This window comes from Lepisma saccharinum, chromosome 2 (assembly GCF_977018435.1).
Source record: "Lepisma saccharinum chromosome 2, izLepSacc3.1, whole genome shotgun sequence".
NCBI classification, from domain to species: Eukaryota; Metazoa; Arthropoda; class Insecta; order Zygentoma; family Lepismatidae; genus Lepisma; species Lepisma saccharinum.
Window position 1 is genome coordinate 59,070,160 of NC_139230.1, and position 16,289 is coordinate 59,086,448.

The window sequence follows — 16,289 nt, forward strand, 5'->3', positions numbered from 1 at the left end:
TCTGTATTTAGATTTTCTCTGTCAGGGATAGTTTACGAGTAATCATGATTTTAATTTTTCTAATATTCTTGCAATTTTAAGGTGAATACTTAGTGAACTCATGGAATAATTTAATCATCCTTTCTCTAAACCTAGTATAATATTATCTTTAAAAGTTATATATGTGATATGTGACTCAATATTCGCACACAGAATTGTTATATAATACCTATTTTCCAAAAATTTAGCAATTTATATTGCATATAACATTATATCCATGCTCTTTTTTCTTTCTCTGTTAGACAAGCTTCAAGCTTTGGATTTGCTGAGGTTCTCTAATTTGAGGTCCAACAAAATACCTTCCTTTCCCTTTCCTGGTGAAAGATGAGGCAATTTGTTTGAAATACACTTAAATCCACTTCCAGTTGTGTCCCTAGCCTTTACAAATTGTTTCGTAAGGCCTAGCTTGGTGTGAAGAGGGGGAAAATGAACATCACGTGCTGTACTTTTTTTCTCCCACTTGTCAATTTCATTGAGGAAAATTATTTTAGTGGAGTGCTTCTTCTATCACAGGTATATCACCTGCAGAGGAAGCAGGCAGGCATACTTTGTTTAGCCATGCTGCATTTCCAATATCATTGCAACTATCTTGAAGTCGCCAAATATCTTCCACTTATGCTCATTGTATTCCATGCATTTCTTCTAATATCTCTGGGCCTTAAGGATATCGGTAAGGATGGAAAATATTGGATTGATCTTGTCTAGGATAGGGACAGATGGATGGTTTGTGTTGCTGCAGCCATAAACCGTTGGGCTTAAGAAGCTAAAGAATTAGTTAGCTTCTAATATCTCACAGGTTTCTTTGTGACATTAGAGGAACGCATGAATGTTCATTAAACCACTAACATCGTTGCTGTCAGTTAGTAGGTGGTCAGTTTCAAAATAGGCAATAAAAGCATTAAACGTTTGCCTAAATTTAGTAACGTTGGTGCTGGGATGGAGATTATATTCAGGTAACCTAAAACCCAGCAGTTCTGTCTTTTGTTTAATTAAGACTATGTCATGGGATAAATCATGTAGATCCTCTTTGAGTTAAAAAGTATTAGATTTGTGCACTTGTTGCCTGATGCAAAGGGTTATTTATGTGGAGATGACAACTCCTCACTGCTACTTTCTTCACTTTCATTGAAATCTCATTTGTTCGTATCTCAGATACTGGAAGACTTTCAGATTGTGGCACCGTTGGTCTTATTGCAAAAGCTAGATTAAACTATGCACCTCTCAGATTTTCTGCTTGTAAATCCTTGTATATTTGTCAAACAAAAATAACAATTGGTTACAAGGTGTTTTGGTTCTCTCCATCATAGCAAACAACATGGCATTTTTACCTTTCCATCAATTAATCAAAACACACTCCACAAGAGATATGTGGTGCTTACTCCTTATCCTGGTCTCCAATGTCCATTCCAAGGTAATGTTTGTAGTACTTCTTTTATGATAGATCAAATCCTCTTCCTCTGCTTTGCAAAGGTTAACTCTCCACTCCACAGATGTAGCAGAAGCTACCTGGTTGATTTCAACAGGCAAAGTATATCAACTTAAACAAAAGCTGCAATCACAATGCTTAGTATTTTGACAATAACTTGCAGGAACGTCATGTAGCTTAGTAACAGAACTGCAAACATCTGAAACAGAAGCTCAGAAGCAGATGTTGCCAACTCGTCGTCTGGCAATTCTCTGCATTTATCACGAATGGTGAATCAGGGTAAAATGAGACTTTATTGCCTTATAACTAATTAACTGTCCCTGGTAGGGAAATTCTAATTACGGATTTGAATTTCCCATACCAAATTCCTTCAGAAAAACTTAATATCACATAAGAAAAAAACCTTTGTAGAACAGTGAATCTATGCCGCATGACAACATTTTTTGGTCTTGAAATTTGCAAATAATCACTTGCAAACTCTTGGAGATAACTTATATGTTCTTATTATTTATTTGTTAAGTCCAAACTGGGAGAAGTGTGCTGAAGTGGAAGGAGATCTGACAACAGGAAGAGTTCCAGATCTTATTGAAGGAAACCAATATGAGTTTAGAGTTCGTGCTGTCAATAAGGCTGGTCCTGGTGAACCAAGTGATGCTTCAAAATCACATATCGCTAGGCCCAAGAATTGTAAGTACATGTTAAAAGAGTAAAGTTTAAATTATTTATTTGTGCATAACGAAAATGGTTTGTTGAACTTAATTGAATTGTAAGTAATGCTATTTCTGGATGATTTTAATTAATTTAGGGAATGAAAACCCTCTCACAAGATAGAATAAAAGGTAAACACCTTAGTCTAATTCTTATATTTGTACTTAGAGCAAACACTACAAATTTAGAGATGTCATTCAGAATTCATTGTATTATTTAGCATCTGGCATGGGGAGAACAAACATGGTTATATTTACTTCCACTTCCTTGTACATGGTATATTTAAATGGTAGTCATTAATGTATTTATAATATATGAATATATTTATAAAGGTAGGATATCTCCATCTAGGCATGTGCATTGATTATTATCAGATCATCATCAGCAGTGACTGGTGGGTCCAAATTAGGTGAAGGGATATTGGGAAAAAGTGGGGTATTAGAGAAAATTAGATCAATATTTGCACATACTTTTTAGAAAATTGGGCTTTTCATAAGTATGTATAACTATTGATCTAATTTTCTCTATTACCCCACTTTTTCATATAATAATTATAATTTCATAATTAGAAAATTTCTAATTAAACCAGAATATGCAACTTGTACTTTATAATTATAAGCCATGGTCAAAATTGTTGGCAGTTTTACTGAATAACCAATACACTGCCTGTGTAAGCCCATATTGATAGAGAACTTATTTGTCTGTTCCATCCTCATAATGAACATTTGTGTCATTGTGAATATCCACTCTGTTGGTATTTCTATTTTATTGCTTAAATGGCATTGTTGCAATATCATATTTTTATGTGTCTTTTAAACATTCATAAAAATTTTCATTAGGGTGAAATTTATGTATTGGGTTCCTTCCTAATTTTCCTAAATTACAGTTATAATATACAAAGGTTACTTTATTTCATGTATCAAATATGACTTTGTTTCCATTTTCAGTGCCTCCTCGCATTGATCGCAATGCATTGATAGATGTCAAGATAAAAGCATGTCAGAACTTTGACTTTGATGTTCCTGTAAGTGGTGAGCCTCCGCCATCAAAGGAATGGACACTCAAGGGCAACATGATCATAAATACTGACAGAATTCGAATTGTTAATGAAAGTTATAACATCAAGTTGAGAGTCATTGATGCGAAGAGAAGTGACAGTGGAACTTACACACTAACAGCAAAGAACATAAATGGAGTTGACACTGCAACTGTCAATGTTACAGTTCTTGGTAAGTATAAATGGACACCGATACATTAATGTAAAAAATCACTTTATTGACATAAACGTTGTTATAAATCTCTAGTAGTACTATTTCTATCTGATTCCAGTTTTCATGTTGATTTACTGGGTTTTTTTATTATGAAATTGTAAATGAGCTAATACATTTTTAGCATGCAATGTATAAACTAAAACAGCTATATGTAAGGGCAAATGTGTAAAATTAGTCTCTGCTAATGCATATTAGGAATTTTGCAAGTAATATGTTAATGATAGGTGACAGATTAGTGTAGAGTATATCATTACTGCTTTTACATTTCTAGTCACTGCAGTGTTTAGTATAGGTTTAATATTATTCCATTAGTACTTCAGCAGGTACAAAACTGAATGTGATATTCAGGGTTTAATTATAGTGTGCTTGTGTTTTGTTACAGTGGAAATATTGATCACAACTTTATTACAGTGGATTAAGTGTGCTTAATAATATGAAATGTCTCAAACTTTTTTCACCTCATACAAATCATAATTCCTGTCTTCTGCTCTGATATAATCAACAGATAACTTGGATGACAATGATAAGAGAAGTAGAACGGTAGTAGCTTATTGGTTAACCTTTTGGTGCCTGATCATCTCGATCGAGATGCTCTTAAGTGCTTGATCGTCTTGATCGAGATGTTCTTAAGTAACCCTCGGGTGCCCAATCGTCTCGGTCGAGATGCTTTGTCAAGGTCATAGTTTTTACGTTATAACTTCGCTATTTTTGGCTAGAATTCCAAAATTTTATTTTTTCACATTGTTGTTAACACATGTATTTAACAGAAATGATTGTTGCACGTTTTTTTTTTTCATGAAAATGGCGGGAAAAAGGCAACTTCTTTTTTGCATCTTTTCCAAGGGAAAAATTTTGCCGACAAAGGAAGGCTGGCTTTGTTGTTCTAAAGCAATGCGTTTCCCTCACCCCTGGAAACTGCATTCGAAGGAAGTTTGTTTATCGGTACCCGAGGTCAAAAGGAATGTTTTCCGTGGGGGCACAAGCAGGGGATGGGGGTTGGGGGAGGGGGAAGAGGGGTTGTTGAAACTGCGTCATAAGAATGGAAGTTCGAGGCACGCTGAAGAAAAGCCTTTGTTCTTGAGCACAAGTGTTTCACAAGTGGCTACAAAGGTTACCCTGTATTGTCTAAAAATTGAATTTGGAAGTAGCTGCATAAATTTTATATCATCTGAATCTGTGATTCATTCCGCGTACAACGGTATATCACTCATCTATTTATGGCAATTAGCCTCTGAGCTATAGTCATTTCAATGTAACCCTGCATTTCGCTGAAATCCAAAGCTTGAGACAGTGGCGCACATGCCTTTAGTTTCGGGACTATAACTCACGTTACATTGGTCATATGATAATGATGCAAATATTTTTCTGTTTCTTACATGTCAGTGATAATTTCTATGTGCATGTTGACCTTTTCATGTCCCTTGAGGGGGGGGGGACATTTTTTAAAAAAAAATGATTTTGCATGGGATTCCCCCTCCCCTTCCATATATACGCTGAATGTGCATAAATTTTATATCGTCTGAATCTTTGATTCATTCCACGTACAACGGTATATCATTCATCTCTCTAGGGCCATTAGCCTTTGAGCTACAGTCATTTTAAGGTAACGCTGCATTTTGCTCAAAATCGGCTTGGGCACCAAGGGCCTGTGAAAATGGCCTTGGGCTCCAAAAGGTTAATACTTCAAAATCACCATCATGCTTATTTCTGTTGATAATAATCCTTCTGTGTTAAATTCAGTCTTTACCTGATAGGAATCTCATCATGGCTTATCAGTAATATACCATTATCATCATGACCATTTCTTCTTCCAGATGTTCCACAGCCTCCAGAAGGACCTCTTAAACCTGACAATGTTACAAAATCATCATGTAATCTTTACTGGAGACCTCCTAAGGATGATGGTGGGTCAGAAATTACACATTATGCTGTTGAGAAACTAGACACTGAAAACATGCGTTGGGTGCCTGTAGGCGACTGTACTGGCACTTCTATCAGGTAGGAATTTTAGAAATAGCAACTATTATTGTTTTGTATTTTTGTTATTTTACGTCACATTTCTGCCACATTTGGTTAATTGCAGTGTCTTATTAATTTGTTCATACTAATTACAGAGTATATTCTGTTCATACTAATTATAAGTTTGATATGGCAATTCATATTTTGAAACATTTCATTCAGTAGTGATGTGTTATAAGCTGGGATAAACACAAACTTTTTTTTCATGGGAATTTCTTTTACATTGAAATGTGCGGGATTTTGTTTGTAGCAAACTGTGAGATGTACATGTAAAAGGATTTCAAATATTAACTAAACTTTTTATTGTGGCTTTTCTGGCAAAATTGTATGTTCTTAGAAAACAAGTGTTTATACCTATGTCTTTGTCTCTGCAAATAAGAAAATGGATTTCCAAAAATTAAATTATTGTCAAGTTTGAGGGAAGTGCTGCTTTTTATATTTTATTTACGTGGAATATTTTTTTTTAAAATTATGTCTTCCTCCTTCCTGTGTACTGGACAGAACTTTATTGTTAGTCCTCTCAGAATTTTATCATATGAGAACCAGAGGGGCATAGCTCCAATTTATCAAATTTACAGGAGAGAGGAAATAATGTATTATTAGAAATATGCCTGACTCTTAAAAGGAATCAGTAAATTAGAGATACGTGACTCCACCTTAGTGCTAAGTACTAGAAGTGAAGATATGCCAATCTGACTCTGAATAGAGCTCTTCAGAAGAGACGTTAAACAAAACCGAAAACAATATTTTTGGAGTTACATTTCTCTGGTTCTCAAATGATGAATTGAGAAAAATATAAATATGCTTTCCCTCCATTTTCAGTCTGCTCTGTCATTTTGCACTTCCTAAGAAATAAACTAGAAACTATTATTGATGTTATGGGAGTTATTGAATGAATTTTTAACCTCTTTTTGTTTCAGAAGTGAAAGAGATGTGGTAGTGCTACAACATGTACTTTCTCCAATTTTTGGTTCAGTTACTGGAAAAATAATTCTACTTTAACTTACGTAACTTTTACTTATATTTCGTATATATTTTGTATCTGCCCATGTGGAGTTGAGGGAAGGGGAGTCTATGAATTACAGCATGGCAGTTTTGGTTTAAAGTGGAAAATTTTAACGCTACCTCTTCTTGATTTTGATGATTCCTATACTGCAAAGTGTAAATTTGTTGCACATGATGTCTCAATAATGTGTGTGTGTACTGGAGACATGGATTCTGATGGTGTTCATATGTTGGGATTTCAGGGTTGATTATCTCATAGAAGGACATGACTACAACTTCAGAGTGCGTGCAGTGAATAAGCAAGGAGAATCACTTCCACTAACTGGAACAACACCAATAACTGCTAAAGATCCATATGGCAAACCTGAAAAACCAGGCACACCAGAACCTGTTGGTATGTTCCTTTATGTTTGTTTTAATAAATGTGTAGAGATGTACCTGAAAAACATGGTAGAAGAAAAATAACCATCTTTCTAAACACAACAATTTTTTTATTGTTTTGTATGGAATCTATAACCAGTGTGCAACTTATTGGGGGAGATACAGGGATTCCTCTCCCCCACAAAAAAAATTGTTTCCAGCAAAAAAGAAATTATTATCCCTGCCAGGGATGTTTTTATACCCCTCAAAGAAAATGGAATTTAAAGCATATAATATACCATTTCTTAATTATGTAACAAACACAACTGAAAAATCCTTTGTCTCCATTAATGGTTCAGTCATCAAAGATGTCTATGCTGAAAAGCATGCAGCCATGTGGATTAAAGGAGTACAACATTCTCCAACTGATCAACTTCAACAAACATGTATTAAAGTGTTCACAAGCAACTTGTAGGTAGGTTAAATAGACATTAAGTTTCAACTTGGCAATAGAAATTTGGTCAAGTTTTCAGTTTTACTAAAAACAACCTAATAAATAAGAAAGAAACTTTTATGTATACATTATAATGTAATGTGAGTCCTTTTATTTCTGTCTAATTTTCAAGGCAAGTAACTTTTTTTTGCTCCAGGTGCAAGAAAATTATCTGAAGGAACAAATACATGGAATAAAAAATACGCTAAGAATAAATTCCATATTTCTATTTAAGTGAACATTATTTACCAGCTAGTACCTGTTTTCTAATGATTTCATGACTTGTTACCATTTTAAGGTTGATTACTTTCATATGAATAGACCAATTACTTTTTTTTATTTATTTGGTATAATGAATCCTTTTCTTATAGTTCTTCGCTAAATTATTGTACCATTAAATTGAAATTTGAATTCCAAGTGATAAAAATTGACATGATGACAGTATAGGGATCAACAAATTATATTTTTTAAAAGTCTGAAACTTTCTACTAGTGCAGATTTTCTTGAGGTGCACTATTTGTGGTTCACTGCTCCCTCTTTGAATAATCTTAATGTAGTCATTTCAGAAGTAATATGTTAAATTGTATAGACTAGGAGCTGTTTTCAATTTATGGACTTTGTGATACACAAAGTTGCTTCATTTTTGCCAATTTACACATTTATTTCCTTTGCAAGACTGGGACAAAGACCATGTGGATCTGGAATGGACACCTCCTAAGAAAGATGGTGGATCACCCATCACTTCATATATCATTGAGAAAAGAACAAGATTTGGGTATGATAAAACTTTTGCAGTGGTTTACCACACCATAACAAATCATGACCAAAATATTAATTAACTAACAGTGTTATAAGAACTACTAACTGTTTTTCTCCCTAATAGTAAAACTTAAATTTCTAAACACTTCTTTTGTGTGTTTTATCTTCAAATATCATGGCTGAAAGGATTTCACTTGTTATGAAAAGATTTATCGCCACAATAATGATTTTGTTAAGGTACTAAGTACCTTTTATTATTCATAGATCTGTTGAGAAAAATTAATAATGTAACTGTTGAAAATTAGCAAAGTATTTGAGGATATAAAAATAATGCTTTGTAGCTTATGCACTCTACATGTGGTTTGAAGAGCATATTCCAAGCTGTTGCGTAAATAGTGTAGCATTCATAATGCTAATCATTGTAAATAATGTTCAGGGTTACTGAAAAAGATAAATAACCATTTAGTGTGAGTAATATAAATAAAACAATTTTGTTTTGTTGCTTAGGATCCAGTATAGTCAGGTGCTAGTTACAATTTACAAGCAAGCATCATTGACTGTGGAGTGTGGGATGTAGGCATGTGGCCTGAAATCTATAATTACACTCGATTCTATCATTCAGTCAAAATTGTATTTATGAGTTGTCCTTTCATGTACTGAATTGTAATAGCTAATAGTTCTCTATTTCCCCTTTCACTCATTTATCTCAGCACATCTATTTTTAGGGGCCTCCCCAATGGTGAAGCAGTAGTGTCGCTACCTTGATATCAAGGGGTCCCAGGTTTGATACCTGGTGGAGGCACATAGTGGTTCGGATCCCACTTTAAACTGTAGGTCCAGTCCCGATTAGCCTTACTGTGCATAAAGTGGACTTAAAATACCAAATCAATCAATCAACATCTATTTTTATGCTGATGCTTCCACACCATTCTTTGAAATTTCCCTGTTTCTTGCTGTCTTGCAACATCATTTGTTAAACCGTTAACATTTTAATGAGACACTGTATTTCTGGCTATCCTTTTTTCAACTTTCTAAGACATGTGCATTCAAATTTTATGTTTAAAGAGCACATCATATGTTAAACACAATTTAAAATAGCACTCACAGGAGCACTGAACTCCTGATTGTAAACACAGAAATCTTAATAAAGTTTTATTTTTCTTGCACAGTAAAACATTCATATATTATTCACAATGCTTCATGTCCTAGTTTTCCCAATAATTCACACAAAAAGCACACCAGACTGAGCAAGAAGAGGCAGGTATAACAATCAGCCTTGTGTGTTTCTTCACTTCCTTGATTGAGATTCATTTCAGAGGAAAGGGGGCCATTTGTGTAGGTATCTGCATTGGGCTGAGGGTGATGGTTAAAATTGAGTTTGCAAATTGGAAAGACAATTGACATTTGAAAGTGACTGTGAACACCCAACCTCCATTGCAAAGTGGTTAGCACAGCATGCTATGATGCCGGAGGTCCCAGGTTCCTTGTGAGTGTCCCTCCATCAATTTAATCACATCATCATTCATCCTCATCTTCGCGATTAGTCAAAAGTGGCAGAAGAGCAAAGTAAAATAAACCAAATCAATCAATCAAAGCCTCTGGTAAAGAGCTTATTGAAAGGAGATGGAATCCAGGCACCTTATATGTTAAATAAATTTCAGACTTACCTTGTCTAACTTTTCTTCTCTTGGTTGTTAGAATGTTTATGTAATATATCCCTGTGCACGAAATGTGTAAATTATACTTCATATATATTTTGTGTATCCTTAAAATTAATTAAATAATACCATTAATAGCATGGTGCAAACCACAATGAAGTATTGCTTTGTATTTACCCTTCCATTTGCACACCAATATCTTACTTCAGGAATAAGAAAAAAATGTAGGGCATTACCTTCTAAGCAACCCTCATAACTTACTAGAAATATATGTGAGTTACATTTGTAATGTAATTAATGTTCTGTTAAGGTGTTGCTCTTGAATGATTTTTTTTAAACGTATGTTTTAATGTTTAATAAGATACATGAAACTTGAACATTGAGTTTGTGTATTTTTTTTTATTTTAGTCCATGGGAAAAGGCAGCAGAAGTTCCTGGAAATAAAACTAAGGGAACAGCTCCCAATCTGACTGAAGGTGAAGAATATGAATTCCGTGTAATTGCAGTCAACAAAGGTGGTCCAGGAGATCCTAGTGAACCATCACGGCCTGTTATTGCCAAACCTAGATTCAGTAAGCTATCACCTTCAAACAGCAATATTTTTAACGTTCGCTTCCAAGATAAATGGTCAATATTTTTACATTTCTGATGCAAGCAAGAAATAGTTTAAACATCTGCAGGTAGACTAGTTATACCATTGTTTCAGAATCCATACTAACATCAGTCTCCTAAATTATAATTTAGGAATGTAGGGGGGTTAGATGGATGAAACAAGAAAATGGTGCCAGAAGACATCTACTCACTTTTGCTGAACTTGTACATTTTTTTAACAATACAGACACTAGTACCAATTCTTACCAATACCAGTACTTATGCTTGAACATTGTGCAATAATTTAGCTTTTTTAGAATATTTTATAAATGTTAACATATAAGTATTCTATTGCAATTACACCATATCAATCTACCAAAGTTTTGCTTTAAAATATTCATAGGCCCACATGTGAAATAATTAGATGATTAAAATATCTGTAATTTTATCATGAAGTCCCCTTTGGTACAAAATGTTGGCACAAAATTTTATTGACACATTTGACATAATTTCCAAACTATTTATTAGTTTTACTTATACTAATCTGTTTAGACTGTCAGGTTCACTGATGTTTTCTCAATTTGAAGTTTTCTGACATCCATGGTGGAGGGTTAGCACAGTTTGAATCCTAGCCTGGGCATGGGTGTTCCTTGTGAGTGTCCCTTCATCATATCATCTTTCATCGTCATCTTTGTAATTAGCCAAATGTGCCAGAAAAGTGAAACAAAATCAAAACAAAATCAATTTGAAGTTTGCTTTAACTTGTAATGCAAATTTTCTGTTTTCTTTCTATGTATATATTGATGTTATTTCATACCATGTAAATTATGTTGCTGTAATATTTTCGTAGCAGTGCAATTTAGGAATCCAGTGGTATAATTTAGAAATCCAGTTGCCCAATTTGCAGTGATGGAAAATGAGTACAAAGATTGGTTGAAACTAGATAATGAACTAGTGCAACTTTTCTTTTGTAATAAGACTTGATGACAAAAATTAGCAAAATGAACCAATGTAGGCAATTTTCTGATAAAACGTATTTGTTTTTCGTTTGTTTTTGTTTTGTGAATATTAATTTGAGATCAATAACAACAATTTATTTCATGATAAATTCATGAAAAGAAATCCAGCATGATACAATTGAGACACATCTTGATAAAAGTAAACTCTTAACTGTTACTTATCTCTTGCAGTGGCACCAACATTTGACAAATCACTGCTGCAGGATCTGATTGTCCGAGCAGGACAGAAGATCAGTTACACAATTCCGATAGAAGCATCTCCACGTCCTGTGGCAAAATGGACTGTAAATGGCAAGCCAATAGAGCCTGGCGTGAGAGCAGACATTCAAACCACAGAGAAGCAAACAACATTTGAAATACCATTCTCAGTTCGTGGTGATACTGGAAAATATACCCTTACTTTGGAGAACAAACTTGGAAGCTGTTCAGCTTCTGCTAATGTTACAGTTCTAGGTGAGTAAAAAAGGAGAGATTAGAACCATGAACATTATGGTGCTATGTCGTATGACCAAAATTATATATATTTTTCATTTTTTATGTGTGCCAAGTAAATGTGTGCACACGTAATGAGAAAATTCCACTTAACCCTAAACGCATAGCGTTGCCATATGGTAACGCTCAACATTTGCACAATTTCGTGCTAGAGGCTTGTCTATATTGAGTGTGTAGGCAAACCTAGTGCCAGAAGTCGCTCTAGAAAGCATAAAGCTTGTGTTTGAGACCGTTAGTTTCAGCCCAGGTAACAGCATCATTGTGAGAGGATGTATTTGTTTTGACCTTTGATTTTTTTATTCAATATGTCATATGCTGGAAAGTAAATACAGTGTTTTTAACTGATTATCTTTCATTATGTAGTTCTGATTGTTTTCAGCATTTAGTAAACACATGTAATTAAAAACTTATGAACTTTTCTGTTCATGAATTTGCATCATTTTGTCGATTTTTGCTCATAACGGTGGTGTTACCATATGGTAAGCTATGCAGATACAGTAGCTACAGGCCTTTTCAACAAGTACTTCATTTATTCTTTCATTATTGCGTGTAAAGCAAGAAATTTAAGTTGTAAAGGCTTTCCTCGTCTTTTGCATGGTTTCTTTATTTCTATTGCATATAACTTATATCATATTTGAATAATAATAAAATAATAGTAATAATGTAGGCCACGGTGGCTCAGTCAGTAACGCGTCTGACTACCATGCTAAAGGTCCCAGGTTCGATCTAACGATGGAAGCGGCCCCGGCACCCACCCAGCGTAGAATAACATGGGTACTTGGGGGAAACCCTGGGGGGTAAAGGCGGTCAGGGGCATGATGCTGATCACATCACCCCCACTCAGGACCGGATTAAGAAAGTGTGGGTCATTACCCCCACACCCCCTATATGCCTTCATGGTGTGGTGCTATGCACAGGGGAGCACTTTACCTTTTTTATAATAGTAATAATAAATGACCATTTCATGGAACATTTTGTGCCTGTTCAGTAGCTCAGCTTTGTTAAGTCTGTGATCCCGTATTATGGAAAACGTTCATGCAAACTATTTATTAGAGGTAAACCTATAAGATTTGGTTACAAAGCCTGCCTGGTGCTTGAAAACCTTCCATGTATACCTCTTTCGTTTTGATATGTATCAAGGCAAGAGTATAAGAAGATTCCACTGACATTGAAAACAAATTTAGAAAGACTGCAGCCCCTCTCATCCATATGCTACATGAATTTCCTAGACAAAAATTCTCCCAGCTTGAATTTGGATGGATATCACTCAAAACTATATGACATCATTTCGTGTTGCACCTAAGGCAGCTTGGCAGCCCATTACAACACAAAGGAAGCCTTATATTTATATTCTTTCGTATTTCTTAAAATTTAAAAATACAAAATTATTTATTACTTACGTAAAATGAGTATCTATTTTGTATACCGACAACTTTTCAGGAACCACTGTTCCCTTCTTCAGGTCCTATATATCAGCTATCCGAAAATTGCCATATCCTCGTCAATTCATACACTCGTCAGGAAAAGGAATTGGTACAATATGGTAAAGGTAAAATATTTGGAAAACGCTAAACCCTTTGCAGGTTTGTTAAAATAATCACTATAAAACCTTCCGCTAAAAAACCCGTGCAAGTTAAAACTTGTAAAAAAGAAAAGATGCCCTCTTATCACACTCTCCCCATGCAGACTGCCTGTGCTTTCCTTATCGTATGCGTGAGGTTGCGGGCATGTCGACTCTCCCCTCCTCTACTTTGCCCCTGCATTTCTCCTCCTCATTACGTCATTTCAAGATCAAAATCACTTATAACTTGGGCTTCATGTATTATGTCAGAGGTGACTTGGAATCCAATTTTCTCGTATTCCCGTTTCTCCCATTTTTTAAGCATTTCAATCCAGAGTTCGTCTATATTACCATCTTCTCTGTTAAGCTTATTCTCTCTATTTTTACAAATGTACGAGGCCTCATAGACGTCCCTCCTCTTCCCTTATTATTTCTCGTATTTCTATTTCTATTTTTTCTATTAAAACGAAGTTAGATAACGTAAAGAAATGGGTCAAAGAAAATGACATATTTCTGATACGGTCCGACAAAGAGAACGAAACGGTCGTCATAGACAAAGGGGATTACAAAGGAAAATTGGAAGAATGTTTCTTAAGTAAAGACTTCAAAGAGGTAGACAAGGATCCGATGAATAAAATAAGAAAGTAAACAAGAAGGGGGATTGAAAACAGTATCACATTAAGTAGGATAGAGAAAAAAAGGCAAATCAACGACTGCAAAAAGGGGATCATCCCAGTGGCTTTTGGAATACCAAAAAAGCATGAAGAAGGGACACTGTTAAGGCCGATCATACACATGTATATGCACCCGGGGTACAAGTTGGCAAAAACTCTGGTTGCAAAAATCAAAGAAGTCAGGGATAACATGGAATATAGTGTTAAAAATTCATGGAATGTAAAGAAGGAAATAGAAGAATTAGAAATTAACAGTACAGATATGATATCGAGTTTTGGGGAATGGAATTGATGTAGTGACTGCATGGGAGTATGTAAGATGGTTTAACAATTGTACGGGGTACAATTACTTTTGCTGTAACGGAAAAATCTTTGTCCAAAAAGAAGGATTAGCTATGGGGAACCCCGTTTCAGGAATAGTATCAAGTATATTCCTTCACTTTATTGAAAGTACAGCTTTTTACGTAATAGGAATTTAGGTTAAATTCTATGGGAGATATGTCTACAATATTCTGGTTATCGGGAAGAAGGAAAGATTAGAAAGTTTATTCATTGCATTGGGGGAACAAGAAGAAAGAATCAAATCCACAAAAGAAGAAATGAAAGATAATAAGATAAGTTTCTTTGATCTTGAGATTTGCAAAACAGACAAGAAAATTAGGACGGGCGTATATCATAAGCCGTTGTCAGGAGAAATGTATATCAATAAGGAATCCTCGCACGCAAACAGGAATAAGTATAACTTTTTTTTTAAAATTTCTTTGTACGTGCTATAAGATTATGTAATTTAAGGAGAATTTAAGGGAAGAGATTGAATGGATAATGAGTGTGGGTAGAAAGAACGGCTACAAGGAGACGGAAATGAGAAAGAATTTAAGCAAAGCACGATAGATATGCGAGAAAGATGATAGCAAGAAGAGAATGAACAAAGATGCAGAAGAGGGGGAGAAAACGAAAGGGAAGAGGAAGAGAAAATTAGGTACATAGGAATCCCATATTTATGGGGAGTGTCAGAGAACGTGGAAAAAATAGTAAAGGGGTATGTAATCAATGCGGGATGGAAGTGCCTAAAACCTTGGAGAAATACTTTGCGAATTACAAAAGGGAGGGAATGTAAAAAGAAGATAATGAAGAAGGAAAGAAAGGGGTGTATAAGATTAAATGCCAATGCAATAAAGAGTACATAGGACAAACAGATAGAAGCATGAGCATACGTTGGAATGAACTGTAACGGTCGGATTGACCATTACTGGTTTTGGTAATATGTTTATTAATTGCTGGCCAGCTACGAGGTGTAGGGTTAAGTAATATGTTTCCATGAGTGTACTTTTATGTTATTATTGCATGTAAGTGTATATGCTTATTGGATTGTGCTTTGCTGGATGTTAGATTCCCCTGTTCTTACCTCCTCGGTTGGGGGAGCTAGCTGTCTTACAAAAGACCGTTGGCAGTGGAATTTTCCAACGCTACAGGGTCCACGTCCACGGATGTTTACCCCGACTATAAAAAAGGCCAGTGGGCTTTAGCAAAAAAACAGTGTTTCCCCATTGATCGACGAAAGCGGAACGTCTCCTCAAGTTTAGTCCACTTATGGTGGCTAAACTGGATATAATAATGTAGCATCTGGTTATGCCAGCCCCTGTTGCTGTCCCAAGTCCCCTTTTAGAAAAAGCTTTGAATATGTGGATATTTCCGTATTGAATAATTGATGCCCAAAGGAAGGAGTGAAGGCATAAGGAAACGCAATTTGTAATGAACGGAATATCATTTAAGCTGAGGATAGGCCCACGGAGATAGTTATGCTAACTCTGTGGTAAAGGAAGTGCCGATGGTTATGCCATAGGTGTGCAAATATATTATTAGAGGTTTGTTAATTTGGTCTATGCAGACACACATGGAAACGCTATGTAAAATATGTATACTATATATAACTACGTATATTAAACCAATATATCCTACGAGAATGTTATGATTTCAAGAACTACGGTAGTGTCTATTTAACAAGTTGTTTATTCACTTGCTGCATATGTGTAAACGAACCAGGGACATAAAAATATAAATTGTTATGTGAAACGCCCCCTTTTGTAATTCCGGCGCAAATATAATCTGCTCGCTTGGCACCCAGGGTGAGGTGAAAGGAGAGATTGAGGGATTAAAGTAGGAAGAAATCCAGAGGGCCGGATAGAAACGAGGGATAGGGGGGCCGAACTTTCA

At 35.2% G+C, this 16,289-nt stretch overlaps 1 protein-coding gene across 16 annotated transcripts in view; it reads left to right on the top strand.

Moving 5' to 3' along the window:
* Positions 1-16,289, top strand: part of bt (projectin protein bent) — a 486,238-nt gene that overhangs the window by 389,070 nt on the left and 80,879 nt on the right. For all 16 annotated transcript variants that reach the window (XM_083117398.1, XM_083117403.1, XM_083117397.1 and 13 more), the window contains 7 exons: positions 1,986-2,152; positions 3,121-3,402; positions 5,259-5,442; positions 6,711-6,862; positions 7,997-8,096; positions 10,147-10,310; positions 11,520-11,801. In XM_083117398.1, coding sequence (XP_082973524.1) covers positions 1,986-2,152; positions 3,121-3,402; positions 5,259-5,442; positions 6,711-6,862; positions 7,997-8,096; positions 10,147-10,310; positions 11,520-11,801 — 1,331 coding nt within the window. The remainder of the gene's footprint in view (positions 1-1,985; positions 2,153-3,120; positions 3,403-5,258; positions 5,443-6,710; positions 6,863-7,996; positions 8,097-10,146; positions 10,311-11,519; positions 11,802-16,289) is intronic.